This window comes from Zeus faber (assembly GCF_960531495.2).
Source record: "Zeus faber genome assembly, chromosome: 22".
Taxonomy (NCBI): domain Eukaryota; kingdom Metazoa; phylum Chordata; class Actinopteri; order Zeiformes; family Zeidae; genus Zeus; species Zeus faber.
In genome coordinates, this window is record NC_137209.1 from 18156765 (window position 1) to 18183845 (window position 27081).

At 45.9% G+C, this 27081-nt stretch overlaps 3 protein-coding genes across 3 annotated transcripts in view; 2 read left to right on the top strand and 1 right to left on the bottom strand.

Annotated features, from left to right (window-relative positions):
- The first annotated feature begins 495 nt into the window (after nt 1-495).
- ift46 (intraflagellar transport 46 homolog (Chlamydomonas)) lies at nt 496-3861 on the top strand. Its single transcript, XM_080023751.1, has 5 exons — nt 496-891; nt 1410-1729; nt 1827-1920; nt 2442-2573; nt 3342-3861. The coding sequence occupies exons 1-5, from the start codon at nt 763-765 to the stop codon at nt 3693-3695; spliced, it is 1029 nt and encodes a 342-aa protein (XP_079879877.1). The 5' UTR covers nt 496-762; the 3' UTR covers nt 3696-3861.
- Nucleotides 3862-4934: 1073 nt separating this feature from the next.
- On the top strand, nt 4935-16493 carry atp1b2a (ATPase Na+/K+ transporting subunit beta 2a; the record flags this gene model as incomplete). Its single annotated transcript, XM_080023757.1, has 9 exons — nt 4935-5031; nt 9555-9683; nt 10368-10472; nt 11198-11277; nt 11427-11552; nt 11813-11872; nt 12059-12085; nt 14617-14712; nt 16329-16493. The coding sequence occupies 9 exons, from the start codon at nt 4935-4937 to the stop codon at nt 16491-16493; spliced, it is 885 nt and encodes a 294-aa protein (XP_079879883.1).
- A 7550-nt stretch (nt 16494-24043) lies between these two features.
- LOC307247582 (H-2 class II histocompatibility antigen, E-S beta chain-like) overlaps nt 24044-27081 on the bottom strand; it is a 14491-nt gene continuing 11453 nt past the window's right edge. The window contains exons 4-6 of the mRNA XM_080023756.1: nt 25062-25129; nt 24683-24796; nt 24044-24444 (exon numbers count right to left, since the gene is read on the bottom strand). Coding sequence (XP_079879882.1) covers nt 24419-24444; nt 24683-24796; nt 25062-25129 — 208 coding nt within the window. The 3' untranslated portion in view covers nt 24044-24418. The remainder of the gene's footprint in view (nt 24445-24682; nt 24797-25061; nt 25130-27081) is intronic.

A 27081-nucleotide genomic window follows, 5' to 3' on the forward strand; every position in this document is an offset into this window, starting at 1 on the left:
AGCGTTTGCAGGCGATCGACTGGGACCGGTGAAGAGGGTCAGGATTCAAGCCGCCATTAAAGCCCCGGAGGGAGGCGGCAGAGGCGGGAGACGCAGCTTCAGCTGACACCAAATAATCACAAATCCGCGTGTGCGCACAAACAGTGCCGAAAAGTTCGGCTCTTTTCTTGAGATTCGGCTCTTAAAAATATGTGTTCAGTTTCCAGACCCTTCGTTCGTTTGCGTCAGAAGAGTCGCTGGTTTGTCAATCCTCACGAGAGTCATTTGACTGTCTCACAATTATCGATTTAGTGTAAATCAGTCGGTCTCAATCAATAGGAATCATTCCAAAGCCCCCCCCCCCCCCCCATCCGACTCCCGGGTCGTTCAAAACATCGATTCGCTACGAACGAGGCGTTCGCGCGTCTCGCACCGCGACCGCGCACCGGCCGCCATCCACGCGCGTCCCGCACTCCCAGAAGCCCCCGCGCGGAGTCCGTCGCTAAGATACGGGGCCGTGGCGTCACGGGAGGCTGAAGACGTGCGGCGCCGCAGGCGGAGACGGAGCGGCGCGGAGGCCCGTGACAACACAGCAACACCTACACCGAGGCCCGGAGCGGACGCGCCCGTGTCGTGTCTCCGTCCGAGAGGGCGCCCGCGCCGCGTGGTGCGTCCAAACGGGGCCGTTCCGGTTTTGGTCCGGAGCGAGGGCCGAGCGCAGGCGGCTGCCGCTAGCGCCGCTAGCTCGAAAGCTAACCCTCCTCGGCGCGTCGTGCGTGGTGCATGGAGCGCGTGCACGGACAGCAGGAGCGCGTGCACGTCCCCAACCAGCCCTACGACGAGAGCCTGGACGTGCACGACTCCGAGGAGGTCGCGAGCGTGTGCACGCCCACGCCCAACACGCGCGGCCAGGTAAACGGGGAATGAACGCGCACGCACACACGCTGCGAAACACGCGCACACGCTGAGAATACACACCGTGGACACACACACACACACACACACACACACACACACTGTGAAATACACACACTGAGAATACACACTCCGGATACACACACACACACACACACTGCGCAATACATACACTGAGAATATACACTGTGAAATACACACACTGAGAATACACACATTCAAGGGATACACACTGCAATACAAACTGTGAATACTTATACACTGTAAACGCACACCGAGAATACGTAGATACACACACACACTGTGCAATACACACTTTGAACTACACACACTGAGAATACACACTGTGGAATACACACTGTGAAACACATACACTGAGAATACACACTGTGAGTGTACACTGACTACACACTGTATTATTATTATTATTATTATTAATAATAATAATAATAATAACCTCAACCTATAATAAGTAAAGCAATAAAGGCCCAGACGACTCACCGTCTCTGCTTTAGAAACAAACCAGGCAGAGCGGGCAAAGGGGGCGTGGCCTAATGGCGGCCAATAGCCACAGCGACGAGTTTGAGGAGGAGGAGCAGAAGCCGCGGAAGAGCCGGGAGCCGGTCAAGAGCTCGGGCCAGGAGCAGGACGAGGAGGACGACGAGGAGGAGGACGAGGAGGAGGACGAGGAGGAGGAGGAGGAAGGCGACTACGAGGAGGAGGAGTCGGAGGATGAAGACGAAGCCATGGTGCCCGACGGCGCCTACGACTCGGCCGACTACCAGAACCTCCCCGTCTCCACGGAGATCAAGGAGCTGTTCCAGTACATCACACGGTAAGGCGCCATTGCGCACCCCACCCCACCCGCGGGCGGAGAGTGTGGCGACATCACTTCCTGTTCCGACTGGTGCAGCGTGCGCCGTGTCTTTCAGCTACGCCCCGCAGATGGTGGAGCTGGACTGCAAACTGAAGCCGTTCATTCCAGATTATATTCCAGCCGTTGGCGACATTGATGCCTTCCTGAAGGTAAACAGCGTGAGAATGACACGCCTCATATTCACATCTTATAATATAATAATAACTATATAGTAATAAAACAACACTGTTTTCTGTGAAACCTAAAGGGCCCCATTTAAATTATTTTTTAGCACTGATGAAATATTAAACACTAATTTAGAGCTCATATAGCACTGATTTAGAGCTGATTCAGCACTGATTTAGCGCTTATTTAAGGCTGATTTAGTGCTGATTTAAAGTTGATTTAGAGCTGATTGGCGCTGATTTAGCACTGATTTAGAGTTGATTTCGCCCTGATTCAGCACTGATTTAGAGTTGATTTCGCCCTGATTCAGCACTGATTTCGAGCGAATATGGGCTGACGGAGCTCTGACGCTGGTGTTGGGTGGATTTAGCAGCGCTTCGGTGGAGATGCGGTGCAGATGTGAAGGGGTTGTCGGGGCTGATTCAGCGCCGATGCGGCGCGAGTCACAGCCCTGCTAGCCTTGCAGCTCTTGTGGCGCTGACCCCGATCCCCCCCGCCTCCCCAGGTGCCGCGGCCCGACGGGAAGCCGGACCAGCTGGGCCTGGTGGAGCTGGACGAACCCTGCGTCAAGCAGTCGGACCCGACGGTGCTCTCGCTGTGGCTTTCGGAGGAGAACCGGCAGCACGACTCCGCCGAGGTACGGGAAGCGCGGCGGCCCGTCAACTCCTTAACCCGGTCGTCTCGCGGGAGCTAAAACCCAAATCGGCGTGAGCCACGACCCCATGGGCAGACCTAGATTTGTCCTCCACCGTTGCGTATGTCGTGGCTTGTGAAGACCTGAAGCCGGACGTGATTGGTGCATCCCATCGGTGCGCGACAAAATATCCTAAAATTACGAGTGAAACAAACATTGATGCCTATTCCCACTTTTATAGGAAGACAAAAACAAATACTGAGCTCTCTGCACATCCCTAATAGATGGATGGATGGATGGATGGATAGACATATAGACAGGTAAATGGAAAGATAGATGGATGGATAGACAAATAGATGGATAGATAAATGGATGGATCATGGATGGATAATAGATGGACGGACGGACAGACGGATGGATGGATGATTGATAGAGAGATATAGATGGAAAGATAGATAGATAGACTCGGATAGATAGATGGATGAATAGAAAGATACATAGATAGACAGACAGATAGAAGGATGGATAATGGACTGATAGATGGATGAATAGATATATATATATATATAGACAGACGGATGGATGGATGATAAATAGATGTTATCTATATCTAAGAAGAGAAACTTGTTGAGAGGAGAAGATCTTCAGGAGAGAGAATTGAACGCTGTTGATTTTCCGTTGAAATAGTTATCTCTGCCTCCCTCTCTCGTCCGCCTCACTCATTCTCTCCTCCCGCCCCGCCCCTCCCTGCCCCGCCCTCTCACTCCCCAGACCAAGAAGGTGTCGAGCATCTCCTGCCCCCAGAGGAACTCCAAGCCGCTGCTCAGCTGGATCCAGAGCATCTCGGAGCTTCACCGCTCCAAGGCCCCGGCCAGCGTGCACTACGCCCGCCCCATGCCCGACATCGACAGCCTGATGTCGGAGTGGCCTGGCGAGGTGGAGGAGCTGCTGGGCCGGGTGGAGCTGCCCTCTGCCCAGCTGGACTGCGACCTGCCGCGCTACTGCGAGCTGGTGTGCGGCCTGCTGGACATCCCCGTGCACGGCAGCCGCATCCAGGCGCTGCACGTGCTCTTCACCCTCTACCTGGAGTTCAGGAACTCCCAGCACTTCAAGCACCCGACATGAACGAACGGGTGAATAAACACCAGAGATGCTCCGGGCAATTTGGACGCGGAGGGATCGAACCGTTTCAAGTGATGCGGCGCTTTTCGACACGGACGTCTCCATTCGATTCTTTGCATCCGATGTTTCTAAATATAAATCTTTATTTAAATATTAAAGATTTGTTTTTGTGGGAAATTGGTGTTTTTAGTTTTTTGTTATTTTTTTTTACAAAGGGGCACGACATTCAACAGCGAGCTGCCGTGGCGATACGCAGCGCTCTGTGTTGGCATGGCGATGAGCTTGTGGTGTAGGTGTCTGGGAAGCTTCCACCTTTCCTCAAAGATGCACGAAACGTGCAACAACTTCCGATCCCCCACCCACCCCCCTCCGGTTAAGGTGGCAATCGGAGGGTTGTGTTGTCATTGATCCATCTCAGCGCAAAATAAAACCTAGTCACCAGTCTTTATGACGTGAACTGTGTTCTAAACAATAGAATAAATGACAATAAAGTCCCGGTGGGGTTTTTTTTTTTTTCCTGTGGTTTCACGGTAGCAGGGCTGATCACGGTGGAACCCTGCAGATACGCGAGCGTTTAGCGGGTTATGGTATTATTAATGTTTTGCCTCACACGCACGCACGCACGCACGCACACACACACACGGGATTAGTCGTCGTTTAGGGTCATCTCGAAAACCCCTTTTAAAAAAACAACATTAGCCTGCATGACGTGGACCCCACTGCGTAATAGATCATAAATGATAACAACTTTGAAATCCCCTGGACATGCTTGACAACAGGGCGAACGAGGGCGCGCGGAATCGAGGCCACCGAGTGTGTGTGTGTGTGTGTTGTCAGGTGTGCTGCGCGTGCGCACACACGCAGATTAGGAATTAATTTCGTCGGCAGATTGGGGGGGGGGGGGGGTGACGTCACAGTGTACGTCTGGGCGCGATGGGGTGGGGGGGGGGCTCGAGCTCCGCTTTACCGCAGTGACAGCGGGAATCTCCCATCAGCCACCACCGTCTCCCTCCCTCCATCTCTCTGTCGGCGTCTCTGCGTCGCCTCCTCTCCCTCCGCGTCGCTGATCACAGGGATCGTCCTTTCGCCTTCGATCCGACTCCGGGTTTTTTTTTTTTTGTTTTGTTTTTTTGTTGGGGTTTTTTTTTCGGATCGATCGATCGATCGATCGATCGGCCGCAGCTTCCTCCGCCGAGCAGAGAGAGCGAGAGAGAGAGAGGGAGAGAGCGCCCGTTTCCCGCCATGTCCAAGGAGGAAGAGAAAGGCTCGAGCCCGTGGCGGGAATTCTTCTGGAACCCGCGGACCCACGAGCTCTTCGGCCGAACCGCGAAAAGCTGGGGTGAGACTCCATCCGTCCATTAATCAATCCATCCACCCATTAATCAACACATCCGTCCATCCCTTAATCAATCCATCCACCCATCTATTCATCCACCCATTAATCAACACATCCATCCATCCGTTAATCAATTCATCAACCCATCCATCCACGCATCCATCTATCCACCCATCAATCAATTCATTCATCCATCCATTAATCGATTGATCCATCCATCTCCTGTTCTGAAGGTCATCCCTATAGGTCTCTCTCTCTCTCTCTCTCTCTCTGGGTGACGAACCATGGCTGCGGTAGATTTTGGAGGAGACAGATCGCTGTGAACAATGTATGACTGTATGAATAAATATAGTAACACAATAATAATAATAATAATAATAATACGAATTAACTAATTTCAAAGACAAGACAGATATGTAGAAAGACAGATGTGTGTGTCCCCCTCTTACATAAGCACAGTGCCCTGCCTGTGATGTCATAAATACCCATAATTCCAGTTGTGTTGCAGTGGCCTTGGCTCACACTGAAGGACACACACACACACACACACACACACACACACGCAGTCTGTGTAGTGTGTTTGTAAAATGGATGTGCACATATAATGTGTGTGTGTGTGTGTGTGTGTGGTGTGTGTGCCCGCGCGCATGTGACTTGTGTGAGTGTGTGTCTGCATGTGTGTTTGTGTGTGGGGACAGATTACAGTCCAATCAACCTCCTCCCCTATAATCCAGATTAACGTGCGCGTGCGCATACACACACACACACACACACACACACACACACACACACACTGTAGGTGGGTGTGGGTGTATATTTTGTAGTCAGGGTCTTGCAGTTTTTGGTTCACGTCACTTATTATTGTATGTATGAATATACTGTGTGTGTGTGTGTGTGTGTGTGTGCGTGCGTGCATCTGTCTTTGTGAATGTGTATATATGTGTGAGGTTGTGTGTGCAGCAGATTAAACCCTCCCCCAACAACAGAATGTAGGTTAGAGAGAGAGTGAGAGATCTGTGTGAAAAGGAATACTGTCTACATATTACTTACTGTGTACTGTCTACATACTGCTTCCTGTGTACTGTCTACCTTCTGTTTACTGTCGACATACTGCTTCATGTGTACTGTCTACTGCTTCCTCTGTACTGTCTACTACTTCCTGTGCACTGTACATCCTACATACTGCTTCCTCCTTCCTGTCTACAACTTCCTGTGTACTGTCTACACACTGCTTCCTGTGTACTGTCTACACACTGCTTCCTGTGTACTGTCTACTACTTCCTGTGGTCTGTCTACATCCGGCTTCCTGTGTACCGTCTACTACTCCCTGTGTACAGTCTACATGCTGCTTCCTGTGTACTGTCTACACCCTGATTTCTGTGTACCCTCTACTACTTCCTGTAGTCTTGTCTACATCTGGCTTCCTGTGTACTGTCTATTACTCCCTGTGTACAGTCTACATGCTGCTTCCGATGTACTGTCTACATACTGCTTCATGCGTGATGTCTACAACTTCCTGTGTACTGTCTACTACTTCAAGTTCAAGTTCAAGAGATTATTTCCTTTGTACTGTCTACATACTGTTTCATGCATACTGTCTACTATTTACTGTGTACTGTCTACACACTGCTTTCTGTGCACTGTCTACTACTTCCTGCGGTCTGTCTACATTCGGCTCCCTGTGTACTATCTACGACTTCCTGTGTACTGTCTCCATACTGCTTAATGCGTATTATCTACTACTTCCTGTGTACTGTCCACATACTGCTTCATGCGTACTGTCTACGACTTCATGTGTACTGTCTACATTCTGCTTCATGCGTACTGTCTACTACTTCCTGTGTACTGTCTACATACTGCTTTATGTATACTGTCTACTACTTCCGGTGTACTGTCTACTACTTCCTGTGTGCTGTCTACTTACTGCTTCGTGGGTACTGTCTACATACTGCTTCATACATACTGCTTCATGTGTACTGTCTACTACTTCCTGTGTTTTGTCTACACACTGCTTCCTGTGTACTGTCTACTACTTCCTGTGGTCTGTCTACATACTGCTTCATGCGTACTGTCTACTTCTTCCGGTGTACTGTCTACTACTTCCTGTGTGCTGTCTACTTACTGCTTCATGAGTACTGTCTGCATACTGCTTCATACAAACTGCTTCATGTGTACTGTCTACATACTGCTTCATGTGTACTGTCTACTACTCTGTGTACTGTCTACTACTTCCTGTGTACTGTCTACATCCTGCTTCCTGTGTACCGTCTACTACTTCCTGTGTACTCATTACATACTGCTTCATGCGTACTGTCTACTACTTCCTGTGTACTGTCTACTACTTCCTGTGTACCGTCTACATACTGCTTGATGCGTACCGTCTACTACTTCCTGTGGTCTGTCTACATAGTGCTTCCTGTGTACTGTCTACTACACATACTGTTTCATGCGTACTGCCTACTACTTCCTGTGTACTGTCTGCTCTTTCCTGTGTGCCGTCGACATACTGCTTCCTGTGTACTGTCTCCTACTTCCTGTGTACTGTCTACATACTACTTCCTGTGTTCTGTCTCCTACTTCTGGTGTACTGGCTACATTCTGCTTCATGCATACTGTCTACTACTTCCTGTGTACTGTCTACTACTTCCTGTGTACTGTCTGCATGCTGCTTCCTGTGTAGTCTCCTTTATCTGTACTGTCTACTACTTTGTGTATACTGTAAATACTAGATACTGCTTCCTTTGTACTGTCTACTATTTCCTGTGTCCTGTCTACATACTGCTTCCTGTGTGCTGTCTACCACTTCCTGTTTACTGCTAACGGCATTACATTACGTCATTTTGCAGACGCCATTATCCAAAGCGACTTAAAATAAGTACATTTTGTCATAGTATCAAATCAACTGTATGTGACAGTCATAGCCCGATAATATTCTCAAGAAATAAGCAGCACTAGTAGAGCGATATACAGTATATATATATATATATATATATATATTTATTTATTTTTTATCGCAAGCTAAGTGAGACGGTAAAGGGGAGATCCTTGTGAGGTAGACAGGCCCTCATGTGCGACGGGAAGCGATTCAGCCGTTCTGACAGACGGGAGAGCTCGTTCTGCCACTGTGGCGTCAGGGATGAGAAGGGTTGCGACTGGGATTCTTCCGCCCTCACTACGCGTGTAAGGTACCCAAGACAGACAGACGTCCAGATCCTGCTTCCTCAGGGGCAACAATGCGAGGCAGGTGGAAGGAGATGCCACAACGACGCCTTCCCCAAAATGCAGCGTTCGACTGGACGATTTGGATGTCACAGGGTTACACGACCGGGGGGGGAGGTCGCGACGTCATGATGTCACAATGCCGATTGGGAGGGATGGAACTTAAGTACAGATAAAGCATGAACGGCCAGTAGGCGGCACCGAAACCATCATTTGTAAGGCGCGGAAGAAGTCTCGCGTCTGCTTAATTCAGGGGAGACGGAACGGGGACGAACGGTTCCTGAGCCCCTGTCCCCGATGTAGGAGCGAGGCAGCCTGCAAGGGTGGGGTCGCGGAGCAGAAATCGAAGTCCGGTGGTCGACGGTGGGGAGCGACATGAGAGAATTGTGGTTGGTCGAACACGAGACGGGCGGCGTTCCAGGTGCGCTGTCGCGGTCCGGACGAAACAGGCGGATAGTCCGGCCACCAGCCGGGAGGTGACGGGCACCTGAGCCAGAAGCTGTGTCGCCTCCCTCGCGAGGTACGGGCGTATTCGGTGGATGTTGTCGAAGGAAAACCCGCGAGGGCGCGAGTTGTAGCGGCGATGTGGGCGGAGTAGTAGCGGTTGATTTTGCTTGTCCAGAATTACCCCAAGGTTCTTGGCAGTCGAAGAGGGAAATGCGTTGGTGTTCTCGATGGTAATGAGCACGCCAAAGCATGGGGGCATGGGAGAGGGCGGTCTTTCCCCGGGAGAGGGAGGAGCTCCATCCTTGTCAAGGTTGAGCTTCAGATGGTGCCCGGACCACCGTGTGCATGTCCAGGTGTCTGTGTCTCGAAGGGATGCTGGGATGCGCCTCTCAATACGGGTTTCCAAGGGGGTGCAGGGAGTTGAGTATCATCAGCATTGCAGTGGTGGGCGAGGCCATGGGAGGAGAGCGCACCGCCGAGGGATGTAGTAGAAGGAGAACAACAGAGGCCCCAGGACCGAACCCTGAGCAACGACGGTGTTGAGAGTGCGTTTTTGAAACGGTCAAGGCCCTAGTTCCTGTGTACTGTCTACTACTGGTGAGGTCTCTAGATGGACCTCTAGATGGTGTTCTCTTATTCTGTCTGTCTGTCTGTCTGTCTGTCTGTCTGTCTGTCTGTCTGTCTGCCTGTCTGTCATTGTAGTGTGTTTACCTAACTGATGTGACAACAGAAAGAGCATAAAGTGGTTTTCAATTAAAATATATTTTCTCTCTGCCTGTCTGTCTGTCTCTCTTACCTCTGTCTCTCTCTCTCTGTCTCTCTCTCTCTCTCTCGCTCTCTCTCTCTCGCCATCTCCATAGGTCTGATTCTGTTGTTCTATGTGGTCTTCTACGCCTTTTTGGCGGCCATGTTTGTTTTAACCATGTACGTGATGCTCCTCACGCTGGACGACTATAAGCCCACCTGGCAGGACCGACTGGCCACTCCAGGTACACATATCACATGCACCCTTCCCAAAAAATACACTGATTATGTTGTATTAAGAATAAATGATCATAATATTCATGCCTTCTGATTGGCTGGTTAAAGGTGAGTTTGTGGTTACAGACCCTGAGATTTGTTGGTTAAATGCGTGTCTGTAGTTGAAACGACAAACTACGGCCAGTTAAAGGTGACGTTGTGGTTTCAGACCTTCTGATTGGCTGGCTAAATGTGTCCTTGAGCAAGACACTTAGCCCCCTAACTGCTCCCTGGGAGCCACGATATGGCAGCCCACTGCTCCTAGATACGTCAGTTACTGGGATGATAAAATGCAGAGAAATGCATTTTGTTGCCTCAGTACCTGTACTCTGTGCAATGACAATAAGTCGAATCTAATCTATCTGATGTGTGTTTGTAGTTTCACACCTTCTGATTGGCCGATTAGCGACCTGTTTTTGATTTCAGACTTTCTGATTGGCTGTTATAAATTGTGCCAGCTAAAGGTATGTTTGTGGTTTCAGTCGTTCTGATTGGCTGATTTAAGTTGCGTTCAAGTGGTTTCAGACCTTCTGGTTGGCTGGCTAAATGTGTGTTTGTAGTTTCACCCCTTTTGATTCGCCGATTAAAGGCCTGTTTTTTTTTTTTTTTCAGACCTTCTGAGTGGCTGTTAAAACTTGTTTTTATGTTTTCAGGAATGATGATTCGCCCTAAAGGGGATCAGCTGGAAATCAGCTTCTCTTCTGCAAACACAGAGAGTTGGGACTATTATGTTCAAAACCTTGATAAGTTCCTTGCACGTAAGGCAAAATTACTGTAATACACTGTAATATTTACTCTGATATATGCTGTAATATCAATTGTAATATACTGTTTATATATATATATATAAAATGGCTGCCCCCTGAAAGTCCACCAGTGTAATTATCACTCGAGGACCCCACAGTCGACTGCCGATTCTTCAAATCGAACAGTCGTTTATATTTACATTTTTTTTGTCAGTATCCATTACAATAACAGGATAAACAAACAGAAGCTTACAAAATGCACAGGGATTACATTTCAATGGGGAATCATAAATCTATTTTTATATGTGTGAATCGAACGCCGCTCTCTGTGCGCCCGAACGCAGTTTCCCGTTCCTCCAAATAAATCGGGTGGAAACAGAGTGAGAATGGGCACGACTCGGAGACTCGTTGAGATTATTATTACTTTAATATTATTATTAAGATTATTTACTCCACAAGACCTCAGGTAGAGGATATGTTTCATGTTTGAGAAAGGGGAAAAAAATCTGTGAGTGGTTGAGCTGTCGATCACTTAAGATCTCCTGCCGTCCAATAAATAAATACATATGGTATATATATATATGGTATATGGTATATGACGGTGTATGTATATTACGTATATTACACTATATTTAATTACAGCTTGTATGATATATATGTGCTGCAGATGATGTCAAAGATGACAAAAGTCAAAACTCATAACGTCTGTCTCCCTCTCTGTCTGTCTGTCCCTCCAGCCTATAACGACAGCTATCAGGTTCAGACCAACGATAACTGTGTTCCAGACCAATACTTCATCCAAGAGGACAGTGGAGAGGTAAGACTATTCCTGTCTGTCTGTCTGTCTGTCTGTCTGCCTGCCTGTCTGCCTGTCTGTCTGTCTGTGGCTGTTTGTCTGCCTGTCCGTCTTGAGGACGTCTATGGTATTGTAAAACTATCTAAAATTAAATCCATCAATCTATCTAGGTGAGGAATAACCCAAAGCGTTCCTGTCAGTTCAATCGGACAATGCTGGAGGATTGCTCTGGCATCACGGATCGTTACTATGGTTACCAGAGCGGCCAGCCTTGTGTGCTCATCAAACTCAACCGGGTGAGGGAACCTGTCAACAAAATCTAAAAAATAAAATAATAACAATAATTATTATTATTAATATGAATAATTTTCTTTTTTAGTTTGAACCCTAACTGTGAAGTTTGACCCTTGAACTTTGAACCCTAAACTCCATATCAACCAATACAGACGACTAAAAACCAACTGGACTTCTGAAGCTAATCTTTTATCTCTCTGTCTGTCCCTCTTTCCTGTCTCTCTCTCTCTATCTACCCGTCTGTCTGTCTGTCTGTCTCTAGGTGATCGGTATGTTGCCTGGCAAAGACGGTCAGTCTCCATACGTCACCTGTGCAGCAAAGGTGATGATCTTTTATCTGTCTGTCTGTCTGTCTGTCTGTCTGTCTGTCTGTCTGTCTATCCATTGTAATATCTTTCTATCGTTATTCCCTCTCTCTATAGCTCTCGTTCTTCTGACTCCATATCATCACTGTTTAATTTTGCTGTCATTCTAACTGTGACTGTATTCCAATTTCCTCCATCCAAAGAAATACAAAGTTGGGAATGATGAATGGGTAAGACTGACAGCTGAGTCCTAGAACCTTGCGTCGAGTCCTAGAACCTTGCGTCGAGTCCTAGAACCTTCTGTCGAGTCCTAGAACCTTCTGCAGAGTCCTAGAACCTTCCGCCGAGTCCTAGAACCTTCCGTCGAGTCCTAGAACCTTCTGTCGAGTCCTAGAACCTTCTGCGGAATCCTAGAACCTTCCGCCGAGTCTTAGAACCTTCTGTCGAGTCCTAGAACCTTCTGCGGAATCTTAGAACCTTCCACCGAGTCCTAGAACATACCGCCGAACCGTAGTACCTTCTGCAGAGTCAAAGAACCTACGGCAGAGTCAAAGAACCTACTGCAGAGTCATAGAACCTTATGTCGAGTCATAGAACCTTCTGCTGAGTCAAATAACCTACCGCCGAGCCGTAGTACCTTCTGCAGAGTCAAAGAACCTACTGCAGAGTCAAAGAACCTACTGCAGAGTCATCGAATCTTATGTCGAGTCATAGAACCTTCTGCTGAGTCAAATAACCTACTGCCGAGTCATAGCACCTACTGCAGTCATTGAACCGTCTGCCGAGTCATAGTGCCTTTTGCGGAGTCAAAGTGCCTTCTGCTGAGTCAGAGAACCTTATGCTGAGTCACAGGCCCTGTTCACCCCTGGCATTAACATGCGTCTCCACATGTGTCCAGAGTGGTCGGATCTCACTTCCCCGCTCCATACGCAACTAAACATGTGTATCATTTCTGCAAAGACCTTGGCGCCCGTGCAACATCAAAGCAACACGGACTGAAATGTTGGTGCCGTGTGCACTGTACGCAGCGCAGGGATCAGGCCCAACACATTCATTTACTTTCCTGATTCTCTTACGTGTATGGAAATCAAAAGCAGTAGCATAACTCAGAGAATTGGAACAGTTTTTTCTCCTCTCGACAGCGGTGCGCCGCACACACCGCCGATCGCTCCCTCTCCACTGTCCCGCGGATCAGGACGGCGGAGACAGCGTCGACAGATGTATTTATTACCGTTTGTTTCCCTCTTGTGTGAAACACATTTTTTAAAACCCAGCCAAGTGAAGGGACTCTCCCTAACACTGCGTAATGGAATGAAGGAAACAAAAAAACCTGTGCCCAGGACACATTCACGTTTACACTGCTCAAAGAATGTGGCCGTCTGTGGCCCAGACCGCCTCCCAATGTGGTCTGAACGATGGGATCCTATACCGCATTGAGGACGCATTGGGAGCGGTTACGCCTGGCATTGGAGCTGTCCACTTGTGATCGGATCACCAAAGAGGCGTGTTAATGCCAGTGGAACCTCCTGCCGCGACCTTGAAAAGGCTGCCAAGTCATAAAGGTACACAACCAGTGTACCAGTACCAAACTGGTTCTTGACTGGTGTCAGGTGGTCTGCACTGTATCAGCTGTTCATAACTGGTCTATACTGGTATCAACTGGTCATATCTGTTCTATACTGCTATCGGATGGTCATAACTGGTCTATACTGTATCAGATGGTCATAACTGGTCTATACAGGTATCAGCTGGTCATAACTGGTCTATGCTGGTATCATATGGTCATAACTGGTCTGTACTGGTATCAGATGGTCATAACTGGTCTATACTGGTATCAGATGGTCATTACTGGTCTGCACTGTATCAGCTGGTCATAACTGGTCTGTACTGGTATCAGATGGTCATAACTGGTCTATACTGGTATCAGATGGTCATTACTGGTCTGCACTGTATCAGCTGGTCATAACTGGTCTGTACTGGTATCAGATGGTCATAACTGGTCTATACTGGTATCAGATGGTCATTACTGGTCTGCACTGTATCAGCTGGTCATAACTGGTCTATACTGGGATCAGGTGGTCATAACAGGTCTGTACGAGTATCAGATGGCCATAACCGGTCTTTACCGGTATCAGATGATCATGACTGCTCTGTACTGGGAGCAACTGGTCCGAACTGGTCTACACTGTTTATAGGTAGTCCAAACTGGTTCCTAACTGGTGTAAGTTGGTCTCTACTGGTATCAGCCAGTCATAACTGGTGTGTACTGGTATCAGCTGGTCATAACTGGTCTATTAGTTCTAAACCAGTGCGGGTGATCCAAACAGATTTAAACTGGTAGCAACTTGTCTACAATGGTATCAGTTGGTTCACACTGGTTCTTAACTGGTGTAAACTGGCTCATATAGATTCATCTGTCTTGTTTGTCTTCCTGGCTTTGTGTGGATGTTCATTTTTAACTTATTTTTTTTAACATCATGAATGTCGTAATCTGCTTTTCACATGGACTCTAAACTGTTAAACATGAACATTGATTCACATCAAGACAAACATACAAAGACAACATGTTTTTATCGACAGTGGAGTGTTGTTCTCTTGTTTCTTTCTCTGTGGATTAATAAGACGCTTCCGTGCTTTAATATTTTAGTTTATTTTTCAAAAATGATTATGATTCATAAGTATCTGGTGAAGTGATGACATGCATTATAATATATTATTTGCTGTAAACTTCTTTAAATTTCTGTATGTTTTTCTTTTAAAGAAAGAGGATCAAGATAAGATTGGAGACTTTGTTTATTTTCCTCCAAATGGAACATTTAACCTGATGTACTATCCCTACTATGGCAAGAGGGCACAGGTACCATTTAACATTTTATACATAATACACACATTATTCAGTCTGAAACACATTAACACACACACAACAAACTGTTTTTTGTTCAGTAAAAGTTTAATTCAGAGAAAAGTGGATTCTGAAGAACTTTCATGCAGTTTGTGTCTATTGACGAGTCAAACCAAAGCCGAGATGATTCACATTCAGTTAGTGATAAGCATCTCAGCAACACTTCCTCAGTAACACCTCCTCAGCAACACCTCCTCAGCAACACCTCCTCAGTAACACCTCCTCAGTAACACCTCCTTAGTAACACCTCCTCAGTAACACCTCCTCAGCAACACCTCATTAGCAACATCTCCCTAGCAACACCTCCTCAGCAACACGTCCTTAGTAACACATCCTCAGCAACACCTCCTCAGCAACACCTCCTCAGCAAATCCTCCTGAGTAACCCCTCAGCAACACCCCTTGAGCAACACCTCCTTAGCAACACCTCATTAGGAACACCTCCTTAGCAACATCTCCTTCGTAACACCTCCTCAGCAACACCTCATTAGCAACACCTCCTTAGCAACATCTCCTTAGCAACACCTCCTCAGGAACACATCCTCAGCAACACCTCCTCAGCAAATCCTCCTTCGTAACACCTCAGCAACACATCCTTAGCATCACCTCCTCAGCAACACATCCTCAGCAAAACTCTTGGTAACACCTCAGCAACACCTCCTAAGCAACACCTCCTCAGCAAATCCTCCTTAGTAACACCTCAGCAACACCTCCTTAGCATCACCTCCTCACAACACATCCTCAGCAAAACCCTTGGTAACACCTCAGCAACACCCCCTTAGCAACACCTCCTCAGCAAGTCCTCCTGAGTAACACCTCAGCAACATCTCCTCAGCAACGCCTCCTCAGCAACACCTCCCTAGCAACACCCTCGTAACACCTCCTCAGCAACAGCTCTTTAGCAACACCTCCTCAGCAACACCTCCTTTGCAACACCTCCTCAGCAAATCCTCCTTAGTAACACATCCTCAGCAACAGCTCCTCAGCAACACCTTCTCATCAACACCTCCTCAGCAACACCTCCTTTTCAACACCTCCTCAGCAAATCCTCCTTAGTAACACATCCTCAGCAAAACCTCCTCAGCAACACCTCCTCAGCAACACCTTCTTAGCAACACCCCAACAACACCTCGGCAACACCTCCTTATCAACACCCCAACACCTCAGCAACACCTCCTTATCAACACCTCTATAACACCTTAGCAACACCTCAGCCTGGCACTGATGGCTTCCAACTGTTCTACAGTTGCCTGTGGAACAGACATTCATTCAACATATATTCATATAATATTCATGTATTCATATAACATATATAATCAATAAACTATATATATATATATAATATTTATATTTCATATTGTTGTAAAAATTTGACCATATCTTCCCATGATGATTATTAATAACTGAAACTTCACAACATCATAATTTGAATACACCGTGTCTATGTTTCATATTTATTGTTTTCGTGTGTGTGTGTGTGTGTGTGTGTGTGTGTGTGTGTGTGTGTGTGTGTGCGCGCGTGTGTGTGCGCGTGCGTGCGTGCGCATGCCTGTGCGTATGCGCGTGCTACAGGTGAACTACACACAGCCACTGGTGGCGGTGAAGTTCCTCAACGTGTCGATGAACAGCGAGGTCAACGTGGAGTGTAAAATAAACTCCAACACGCTGAGGGAGGGGGGGGAGAGGGACAAGTTCGCTGGACGGGTGTCCTTCAAACTGAGAGTCTACGACAAGTAGACACACACACACACACACACACACACATGCACGCACGCACACACACACACGCACCAGCACACACACACGCACACACACACCAGCACACACACACACACACACGCACCAGCACATACACACATAGACACGCACACACAGACACACACACACACACACCCACACACATACACACACAGTTTTAGAGCCATGGATATCAGACCTTCAGAGAAGAACTAGAAGAGGATTATCTCTGATTCATAGCTGGCCATCTCTCTCCCCCTCTCTCTCTCTCTCTCTCCCTCTCTCTCTCTCCCTCTATCTCTCTCTCTCCCTCTCTCTCTCTCTCTCTCGTTTTTTTTTTTTAATAATCTCTTAATCTGTACCCTAATCCCTACGAACCCCTGCTGTCATCTTTTTTACCCTTTCAACATTTCTCTCTCTTTCCATCCCCCTCCCTCTCCCCCTCCCCCTCCCTCTCCCTCTCTCTCCCTCTCTCTCTGGGTGTTTACTGGCTGTTGTGGCTTTCCAGCGAAGGTTTTAAATATTCCACTTAGTTTCCCCTCGCCCAGAAACTGCCAACGTAGATGTTTACAAACGACATGAGTCTTTCTCCTGCCAACAAAATACACACACATACATATATATTAATATATTTATTTAAACATATATATTAAAAAATATCTAAATCATATCTACTATCATATTAAGTCCCTCGTGTTGTATCGACTGAAGCCAACGAGAGCACAAAGAAACTTGCATTTTCAATATGTCATTTCATTTTGTAATTTTTTTAATAATGTCATTCTCCATGTCTCCTTTTCCAGGGAGTCCAGCACCTTAGCTTGGACAACAAAAGAAAGAACAAACGTATGGGGTAGAAAGTGATGTCCGGTGATTATAGACCAGAATCAGATGATTACCATGGGGATGGTAGGTTGTCAGTATTGATTTTTAGTGATATAGATAGGGATGAACGGTAATCCTATAGTGATGTCAGGTGATTAAACATAGGAATATTAGTTTTCAGACAGCAGTGTTAGTTTATTATACACGGTCATGTCAGGTGATTAGACATAGTGATGGTAGGTGATTAGAGATATTCATGATCAGTGATTAGAAGTAGGGATGATAGGTGATTAGAGATAGTGACGATAGGTGATTAGAGATAGTAGTGATAGGTGATTTGGGATAGTGACGATAGGTGATTAGAGATAGTGACGATAGGTGATTGGAGATAGTGACGATAGGCGATTAGAGATAGTGATGATAGGTGATTAGAGATAGTGACGATAGGTGATTGGAGATAGTGACGATAGGTGATTAGAGATAGTGATGATAGGTGATTGGAGATAGTGATGATAGGTGATAGGAGATAGTGACGATAGGTGATTAGCGATCGTGACGATAGGGGATTAGGGATAGTAATAGTAGGTGATTTTAGATAGTGACGATAGGTGTTTAGAGAAAGTGACAATAGGTGATTAGAGATAGTGACAATAGATGATTAGAGATAGTGACGATAGGTGATTGGAGATAGTGACGATAGGTGATTAGAGATAGTGACGATAGGTGATTGGAGATAGTGATGATAGGTGATAGGAGATAGTGACGATAGGTGATTAGCGATCGTGACGATAGGGGATTAGGGATAGTAATAGTAGGTGATTTTAGATAGTGACGATAGGTGTTTAGAGAAAGTGACAATAGGTGATTAGAGATAGTGACAATAGGTGATTAGAGATAGTGACGATAGGTGATTAGAGATAGTGACAATAGGTGATTGGAGATAGTGACGATAGGTGATTGGAGATAGTGACGATAGGTGATTGGAAATAGTGACAATAGGTGATTAGAGATAGTGACGATAGGTGATTAGAGATAGTGATAATAGGTGATTGGAGATAGTGATGATAGGTGATCTCGGGTTTACACCATTTACCTTCGGTGAAAGATTTGCCGGAAAGCAACAGTAAGCGCTCACCCATCTCACTCTCTCTCCCTCTTTCTCCCTCTTTTTCTCTCTCTCCCTCTCCTTTAATTTTCATATCATTCCATCACTCCACCTCCTCTTGAAGGTCTGGTGTCAGTTTATATGCATGAAGAATTGAAACGATCGATCGATTGATCACTGATTGATCACCTTCTTTGATGCACTGATCACTTGCTTTACTATTTATTCATGTTTTCATCTGCTCTGGCATTTTAATTGGATTGGTTTTCTTTTGTTTCGTTTTTTTTTACTTGTGATGATGGATTTATTTACGTGATTTAGATTTTTTAAATGGGTTAACCCTCAAAATATACTCACACACACACACACACATACACACGCACACAAGGCAATATGTAAATTCTCCCGTCTCTGCAGTTTGTGTGTTCAGCGACGATGTGATGGTGATGATGATGATGATGATGATGACAATCATGAAGATTGGGGGGGGGGGGGGGGGGCAGCAGGTTGCATCTATTTATTATTATTCTTGTTCTTCTATGGGTCGTACTTTCTAACTGTTAGCCGCGGCGCTAATGCATAAGCATGCGTAATAACAGCAACAGATCGATCAATAACAGATTGTGACTAAAGCAGATTTCAGTACATGTGACTTCATTAAAATGTACTTAATGATGAAAAACGTGTTTAATATATGATTTTAAAATGTGTTTATTATCATATTAGAATATGATTATTAATATATTTGTTATTATATTAAAATGTATTTTAATATAATACAAATATGTATTTGATATATTGTTAAATATGGTATTAATATGTTTTAATATTATATTAAAATGTATTTCATCATATTAATGTTTGATGATATCAGTATGCATTTGATGATATCTGTTTCCTATCACGTTAATATGAATTTGGTGTGATATAACTATGTATTTCATGCTCTTATTAAATTAAGTTTCATAGAATTGACACGTGATCTGTAATTTTCCAAATTTTCCACTGCGATCATGTTACTGAACTGTGTACGTTTTAACTTTTAACCAAGCTTTACGTTGATCTCAACTTAATTCACTATTCGCTAATAAGAGTTTAAGGGGAAGGTTTTATTCTGAGTACCGTGCTGCACTGCGATGGAGGAAAAGAATCATTCGAATATATTGTGAATATTCACAGTAAATCAACCTGCTTTAGGAAATACGACCCGGAGTCATTTTTTTTTTTTTACCCTAATAACGTAATAACCACTTGACTGTCACAGTGAATGGATTAGTTTAGCCCTTAGCTCGTTGGTCAAATTGTTCATTACTAAACCACTGCTTTGCTTGTTTATTTTTATTTTTTGGTTAACTTGTTTTTGTTTGGACTTGTTTTGTTTATTGTCGCTTGTTGATCAAATATAACCACCACAGCATTGTGTACACGCCCCGCCTCCACCTGTCAGTCACTGTCGTGCCACTCTATGCCCCGCCCCCACGTCTGGCTCTCCACCAATCCTCCCTCTCTCTCCCTTTAAAAGGAAACACTAAAACTCCACTTCCGGGTTGGGCGGCCCAGCGGCCAATCAGATGCTGTGTTTTGTATGACGTCATACGACCCTCGTTTTTATCCTGAAATGGGTTCAACATTTCTGAAAAATAAAATAGAAACTCAAAACAACATTGTTGTGTGGCATCTTTGCGTGTCTGCCTGCCTGCCTGCCTGCCTGCCTGCCTGCGGGTCTGTCTCTCTGCCTGCCCCACCTGCCTGTCTCTCTGTCTGCATACCTACCTGTCTGTCTCTGTCCGTCTACCTGCTTGTCCGCCTGCCTGCCTGTCTCTCCGCCTACCTGCCTGTCTCTCTGCCCGCCTGCCTGCCTGCCTGCCTGCCCGCCCGCCTGTCTGTGTCTGTCTTCCTGCCTGCATGCCTACCTGTCTGTCTCTGTGTCCGTCTGCCTGCCCGCCTGCCTGCCTGCCCGCCCGCCTGCCTGTCTGTCTGTCTGTCTTTCTCGTTCGCGAGCCTCGCACCAACTTCCCCGCCGCGGCCTTCTCCCAGAGGGCGTCCGGGACGGGGCGCGCTGTGCGGAGCCGTACGACGCGGAGCCGGAGGGAGGCCAGCAACACGGTCTGTGCATCGCCCAAGGGGAGGAGCATGGCGGCTGGCGGTGAGGGTTCAGCGCCGCCTCCAAAACACAGGCGCTTGTCCTTGTTTCCCCGAGACAACGGAGCCGCTCGGGTGTGTTGACATTGCCCGATAGAAGCACCGTCTTCTGCTGAATGAATTTGGTGTTCATAACGGTGGGAGTGCACCGGAGGGACGTGTCGTTGGTTGGAATCGGCTGTAGTTTGTAAATTGGTGACGGTAGACAAACTTATGCGGGGGTTTGTTTTTATTATTTGGTCAATTAACGAGTCGAGGCCGCCATCTTGTGGTCCAAGAAGGTTCCGGAACCAGGGATGTGTTTACCACACGCAGGGGCGTTGTTAGAATTTTGGGGCCCCATGAAAAAGAAACCTACCGGGCCCCTAACATAGAAATCAGAATGTCTAAGATTAAAATAACGTCCCGAACAACATGCTCCTAAATGTACTAATACAAGCTTCTGCTGCTCTATGCTTCAACTGTGCAGATTCTAGTTTCCACCTTCATCCTTTGCCTATATTAACAGTATTGCAAACATTTTTGATTCCTAATGTTAACAGAAGCTGGCTCTGTCATTGATTTTTATGATGCTTTATTATAAATAACTACACAATTGGTGACTTATTTTAAATATATGGTACAGTGGTACCTGGACTTACAACTGTAATTGGTTCTATAAGAACGGTCGTATGTTAAAACAGTCGTATGACCAAGCAATTTTTCCCATATAAATGATGAAATCATGAAGGGTGAAAATAAACAAAATACACAGCACAAACACAGTAAATATGAAAAAAATATCGATGACTGGCTGATGACTGGCTGCTGACTGGCTGCTGACTGGCTGCTGACTGGCCACCGATGCGCCAACTGCAAATTTCCACGGTCGTATCTTGGAGCAGTCGGTTGCAAGTTGATACAAATTTTCGTGGCTATCGCCACTCGTATCTTGGATTAGTCGTAAGTCGAGGTACCACTGTATTGTCGTCAGTTTTGATAAAGAAATGACCAATGATCCGTGTTTGAGATTAAATAACTTATTACCAATTCCTATAAACAAGGCTAACACTCTTCTGTCCTCGGCATAATTCCTAAATACATGCCTAAATAACATACCCAAAATAAAACTGAACAGGCATTCCTGAGTAAGTTCAACAGGAGATAAACCATAACAGAAAATACTCTGAAACAGTATTTTGCCCATCCCCGGGGCAGGCTTGGGTGGAACAGGTGAAGGCATTCGTCCTTGTGTTTTTGTTCCCTGCCAACAAAAACTCAGAGGTTACACTGCACCAAGAGCCCGGCGTCGAGCCTTCTTGCGAGCAAACTCATTTGTAATGCCTTTAGAGTTGGATTTCCTCGCTAACTGGTTTTCAGTTGAGAGGGTGGCAAGGCTGTTCAACCTGTCTTGGCACATTGTAGATCTCAGACAGTCCTTTATAAGTTTTTAGCTTCGCGAAAGGCACGTTCACCTCCAGCAGCTGTCGCAGGCATTGGACAGAGGACTCGCCGTGCAATGCACGCCTCTCCAAAAAACGCTCTGTAGCTGCATCTTGTAGACGGCATTCAGGAGCTCGACGGGAGAAAGACCATCTGAGACAGTGGCCGCCATTTATCGTCCTTAGAAATCCATCTGTGAGGTCTTTGGAGTACTTGTTCCTCAATTTGTGGCAAACATACATGAATTTGGTTTTCAGTCATAAAATGCAAGTATTGGTGAAAACTCCTCGGATATAGCTGCAATTTTGTGGAACCGCATGTCCAAATGACTGGTTATACTATCCAGAGACACATAAACACTGTGTTGCCAAATCCAGGCTCTGTCTTCTGTTCATTCGCTATGTCATCCTCAGTCTCACCGGGGAAACGTTTTTCTTTTTTGTTTGTTTTTGTCTTTGTTTTTGTTTGCTTTCTTGTTTTGTTTTCTGTGGTGGGGGGGGACTCCAGAGTAATTGTTTTCCTGGATTTTGCTGTATCTCTCTCTGTTCACTTCCTCTCCTTTTCCGGAAAACCCGATTTCCTTTTTTAGGGGGGGCATAGTGGTTATCTCTCGTGAATGCCGCTAGACGCCAGAGCAACTGTCGGATCAGCGTTTTTTTGGTTTGTTTTTTTCCTCCTCGTGGGGGAATGGACCAAACCATGTGCATTATGGAGGGAGCGGGTTGGGGCGGGGGTACAAACGGGATGTTTGGGTGGAGATGCCTGATCTGATGACAGTTATGCGTTTTCGTTTTCGTCACATTTTGTCAATCAACATTTTTGTGGAACAAACAAATTATTTTCTAATCATTTAGGGGCTCCGACCAGGCTAGGGCCCCATGAATAATTCATGGTTTCCCTTGTGGTCTACATGTGTGCATGTCGATTGAAGAGGAGCTGTTATGCTCCTTTTTACACAAGTTAATATAGGTCTCAGGTTCCCAGAACATGTTTTTTTTATTTGCTGAAAATACCATGCTAACATAGCTATATATACCATCCTGTTCCATATATATATATATATATATATATATATATATATATATATATATATATATACACACACACACACACACACACACACACACACACACACACACACTGTATATACATACCCAGGCTGTTTGGTTTGTGGGGGGAGCCACCCTCCCGAGGCCCCGGGTTCGGTGAGCCAATGGGATTTGAGCTTCACTTCCGGGTTCCGTTTTTATTTACCCCGTAACGTTCACTGATTTCACCTCGTCAGTCCTCCAAAATCTGTTTCTCAACAAATTTGAGGCGAGAGTCAAACAGCCCTGCTACTGAATCTTCAGTTACTGTATATTAGAACTACAACGCCTCATTGAAGAGTTTGTTCCGTTGTTGCCGTTCTCCAAGCTGGTGGAGGACACGCACGCCGCACCGGGACCCTCGGCCGCGGGGATATTTTCGTTTTATGTAAACGTCGGAAAGTAACCGAAGAAATGTAAATAAAAACATCTGCAATAAAAACAGTTTGTTTTGACTTTGTGTGGAGAAGCGCACAGCGGATCGCGCGGCGCTGCCGACAGTCAATCTACCGCATATATTCCGATTTTTTTTATTTTATTTTTTATTTTCGGAAAGAAACACAGAATTACTTTCTATAAAGTCTGAAGTGCAGGGAATACATCTGCAAATCACAGCTACGATGTGCTCATTATGTGGAGTGTTAAGGGATTATTTCATCCAAAAGGATCAAATTATACCTAAAGCTTACCTTTACAAAAAAAATATACGTTGTTTTTTGAATATTACTGGTATGATTTACCACACAGGAAAAACTGTTTCAGAGCGTCAACATTTTTGATAAAATCCTTAATTTCAACATTTTTCCCCTCCCGAGATAGCGAGCTTACTACTTGCCGGTTCAGCCTCCTCTATTCATATCTATTGAACGGCAAAGAACGCTAACTTGCTGCTCAAGTTTAGTAAATGTCAATAATACAGACTCCAGATTTCTCCAGGAAGACAATGAAACAAACCGTCCTCTGTTGTTTCGTCCACTTTATTCCTCATTGTACAAACGGTTCATTTAACTGCAGTAAAAATCCCACAACCACCCCCCACCAACACGCTAGCAGGCTGATCTTATCGGAAACGGTGAGCGAGAGCAGAGGAAGCCTTCTTTATGTTGAACACAAGCAAAGGGCGTTATAATATACTACCGTGATTGTAATTCTTTGGTGTATAATCAAATCAGTGTCTTGTCCTCAAACTGAGAGCGCAGTGTTTCCACGCAGGAAGCTTAAGCACAATATTTTAGAGATAGAGAAAATCACAGATATCAGGGTTCAGGTGGAAACATGTCTTCCTCCGCAGCACGGTCACCTGGAAACAGCCAGTGAGGCGCCATGCTGCAGATATCATGTTTTTAGTGATTTGGAACCAGAATCCGCCCTGCAAAAAAACCAAAAGCGAACCGCTTAGAATCAATTAGGCATGTGTTTGTTGATTTCAGCAAATGAAGCATTAAACAAATTCTCTATCGCCATAGTGATATGCCTTATGGTATCTACAGTATGTGTAGTCACATCCATTCTAGTCTGTTTTGAACCGATATAAGGTGCTTTGCATTTGTTAAAGTGTGTAAACAGTTTACACTTGAATCTGCTTTAAATGGGTTAGAAAGTGGTACCTCTTGATTTCTTCTTGTAGTAGATGAAGCCAGCCAGACACAACACCAATCCCAAAACCAGACCAGATGCTCCGATGGCGATCTTATTCCTGTCTGACTCTGGAAGAGACGCATCTGCAGACACAGAAATATAGACATTGGTACAACAAGCAGTGTACTACCGTTACTACTAGAGTACTTCTACTGCCGCCATGCAAATTCTGGGAAGGAGAGATGCTTTTTGTTTGGATTGTAAAGAATTCCTCCATCATCCCGAAATATAAATATTTTGAAATGTAGCTGCACTTGAAATTAAGTTGAGAAATAAAGACAGAGAGGTATATGGATAATGGAGAGGCGGGTAGATCCAGATGGATCCAGTATGTTGGTGGGTCCATACCCCAGTCCTTCACCATCGGAGTCTGCAGACTTGGGTGTTCCACCATGCAGGAAATCCTCTCTCCAGACCTAAAATGATTTAAACCACACAAAACATACAAACAGTAAAAGACTGACCTGAATGATGCCAATGGTTTCATCTTTAAAAGTTTGTATTTGCATTTGATTTCAACGGTGCATTGATGAAGGTGATGATGTGAGAAGTTGTAAATCTATGGTGTTTGTGAGAAGAAATCGGTTGTAATGTTTGAGATTCGGTCGCCATGTCGAGTCCTGTTCATTTGAGTCATTCAGTGCCTGCGGGATCTGCGTTGGTGGTGGGCACTTCTATGGTACAAACTTCTGTGCTAGTAACCATAGAAATAGAAAACCTAGAGACTGCCGCCATTTTGATCTGGTGTTCATGACGCTCACAGCACCACAGGGGCCGCACACAACACACTCATCATAAACTTACTGACATTTCGTACAAATGCCACAGTTATAGGTGCACAGATCGTCGTCCACAGCAACACTGAAGACAGTGTATGCACCATGACTTTTGCACGGTTTACCGAGCAACAGGTAAAACCCCTATCCCCATGTACACACACAGGAGAGGCGCTCTTGTCCTGGCATGCTGTCCATCTGCACTGGGGCTTGTTCCACCTAGCCCCCTATCTACAGTGAACGGGAATGTTCTCAACCCCATCGTCTGTGTCAGAGAGCCATGAAAACACCACTCGGTTGGCATGTGGCAGGCGAAACTGCCACAGTTGCACCTGCACAGGGACTCTCCTGCACAGGGAAACGGACACAGCACCCGCCCTTTCACGACTGGCAGCAGCAGCAGCACTCAGGGTGTCCGGCGGAGGACAGGGGGAGAAGCAGCCGCAGCAACCACCACGGGTAACCGCTTGCGGCTAGCTACTCTGCCCAGCAGCCACCGCCGGGACCGTCCAGTAGCCCAGCAGCCAGGCCGCCCCTCCAAGCGGCCCCTGCAGGGGGCCAGGCCCAGCCCCGCCTCCACCAGCCATCACAGCAGCCTGAGGCCCCAAGAATGGAAGAGGGGAGTCTGTCGTCGCCCTGGGGGAGGGTCGCCGGTGGACCACGCAGTTCTGGGAAACCAGGCCCCCTGGAAGCTAACCAGTTCTGTTTTGTTGGACATTTTTGTTAGTTTGAGGTATAGTAACCATGTGTCAGTTTGTAGTTTTAGGTATAGTAACCCTGTGTCAGAGTGTAGTTTTAGGTATAGTAACCATGTGTCAGTTTGTAGTTTTAGGTATAGTAACCATGTGTCAGTTTGTAGTTTTAGGTATAGTAACCCTGTGTCAGAGTCTGTAGTTTTAGGGATAGTAACCCTGTGTGAGAGTCTGTAGTTTTAGGTATAGTAACCCTGTGTGAGAGTCTGTAGTTTTAGGTATAGTAACCCTGTGTGAGAGTCTGTAGTTTGAGGTATAGTAACCATGTGTCAGTTTGTAGTTTTAGGTACAGTAACCCTGTGTCAGAGTCTGTAGTTTTAGGTATAGTAGCCCTGTGTCAGAGTGTAGTTTTAGGTATAGTAACCCTGTGTCAGTGTCTGTAGTTTTAGGTATAGTAACCCTGTGTCAGAGTCTGTAGTTTTAGGGATAGTAACCCTGTGTCAGTGTCTGTAGTTTTAGGTAAAGTAACCCTGTGTCAGAGTCTGTAGTTTTAGGGATAGTAACCCTGTGTCAGAGTCTGTAGTTTTAGGTATAGTAACCCTGTGTCAGTGTCTGTAGTTTTAGGTAAAGTAACCCTGTGTCAGTGTCTGTAGTTTTAGGTATAGTAACCCTGTGTCAGAGTCTGTAGTTTTAGGGATAGTAACCCTGTGTCAGTGTCTGTAGTTTTAGGTAAAGTAACCCTGTGTCAGAGTCTGTAGTTTTAGGGATAGTAACCCTGTGTCAGAGTCTGTAGTTTTAGGTATAGTAACCATGTGTCAGTCTGTAGTTTTAGGTATAGTAATCCTGTGTCAGTCTGTAGTTTTAGGGATAGTAACCCTGTGTCAGTCTGTAGTTTTAGGG

What these genes read in the sequence shown, in the direction of transcription:
- ift46 (XM_080023751.1), top strand. Translation starts at nt 763, where the DNA reads ATGGAGCGCGTGCACGGACAGCAGGAGCGCGTGCACGTCCCCAACCAG. An exon ending in CGCCCAACACGCGCGGCCAG is followed by an intron (nt 892 to 1,409) that starts GTAAACGGGGAA and finishes TCTCTGCTTTAG; the next exon opens with AAACAAACCAGGCAGAGCGG. An exon ending in GGCAGCACGACTCCGCCGAG is followed by an intron (nt 2,574 to 3,341) that starts GTACGGGAAGCG and finishes CTCACTCCCCAG; the next exon opens with ACCAAGAAGGTGTCGAGCAT.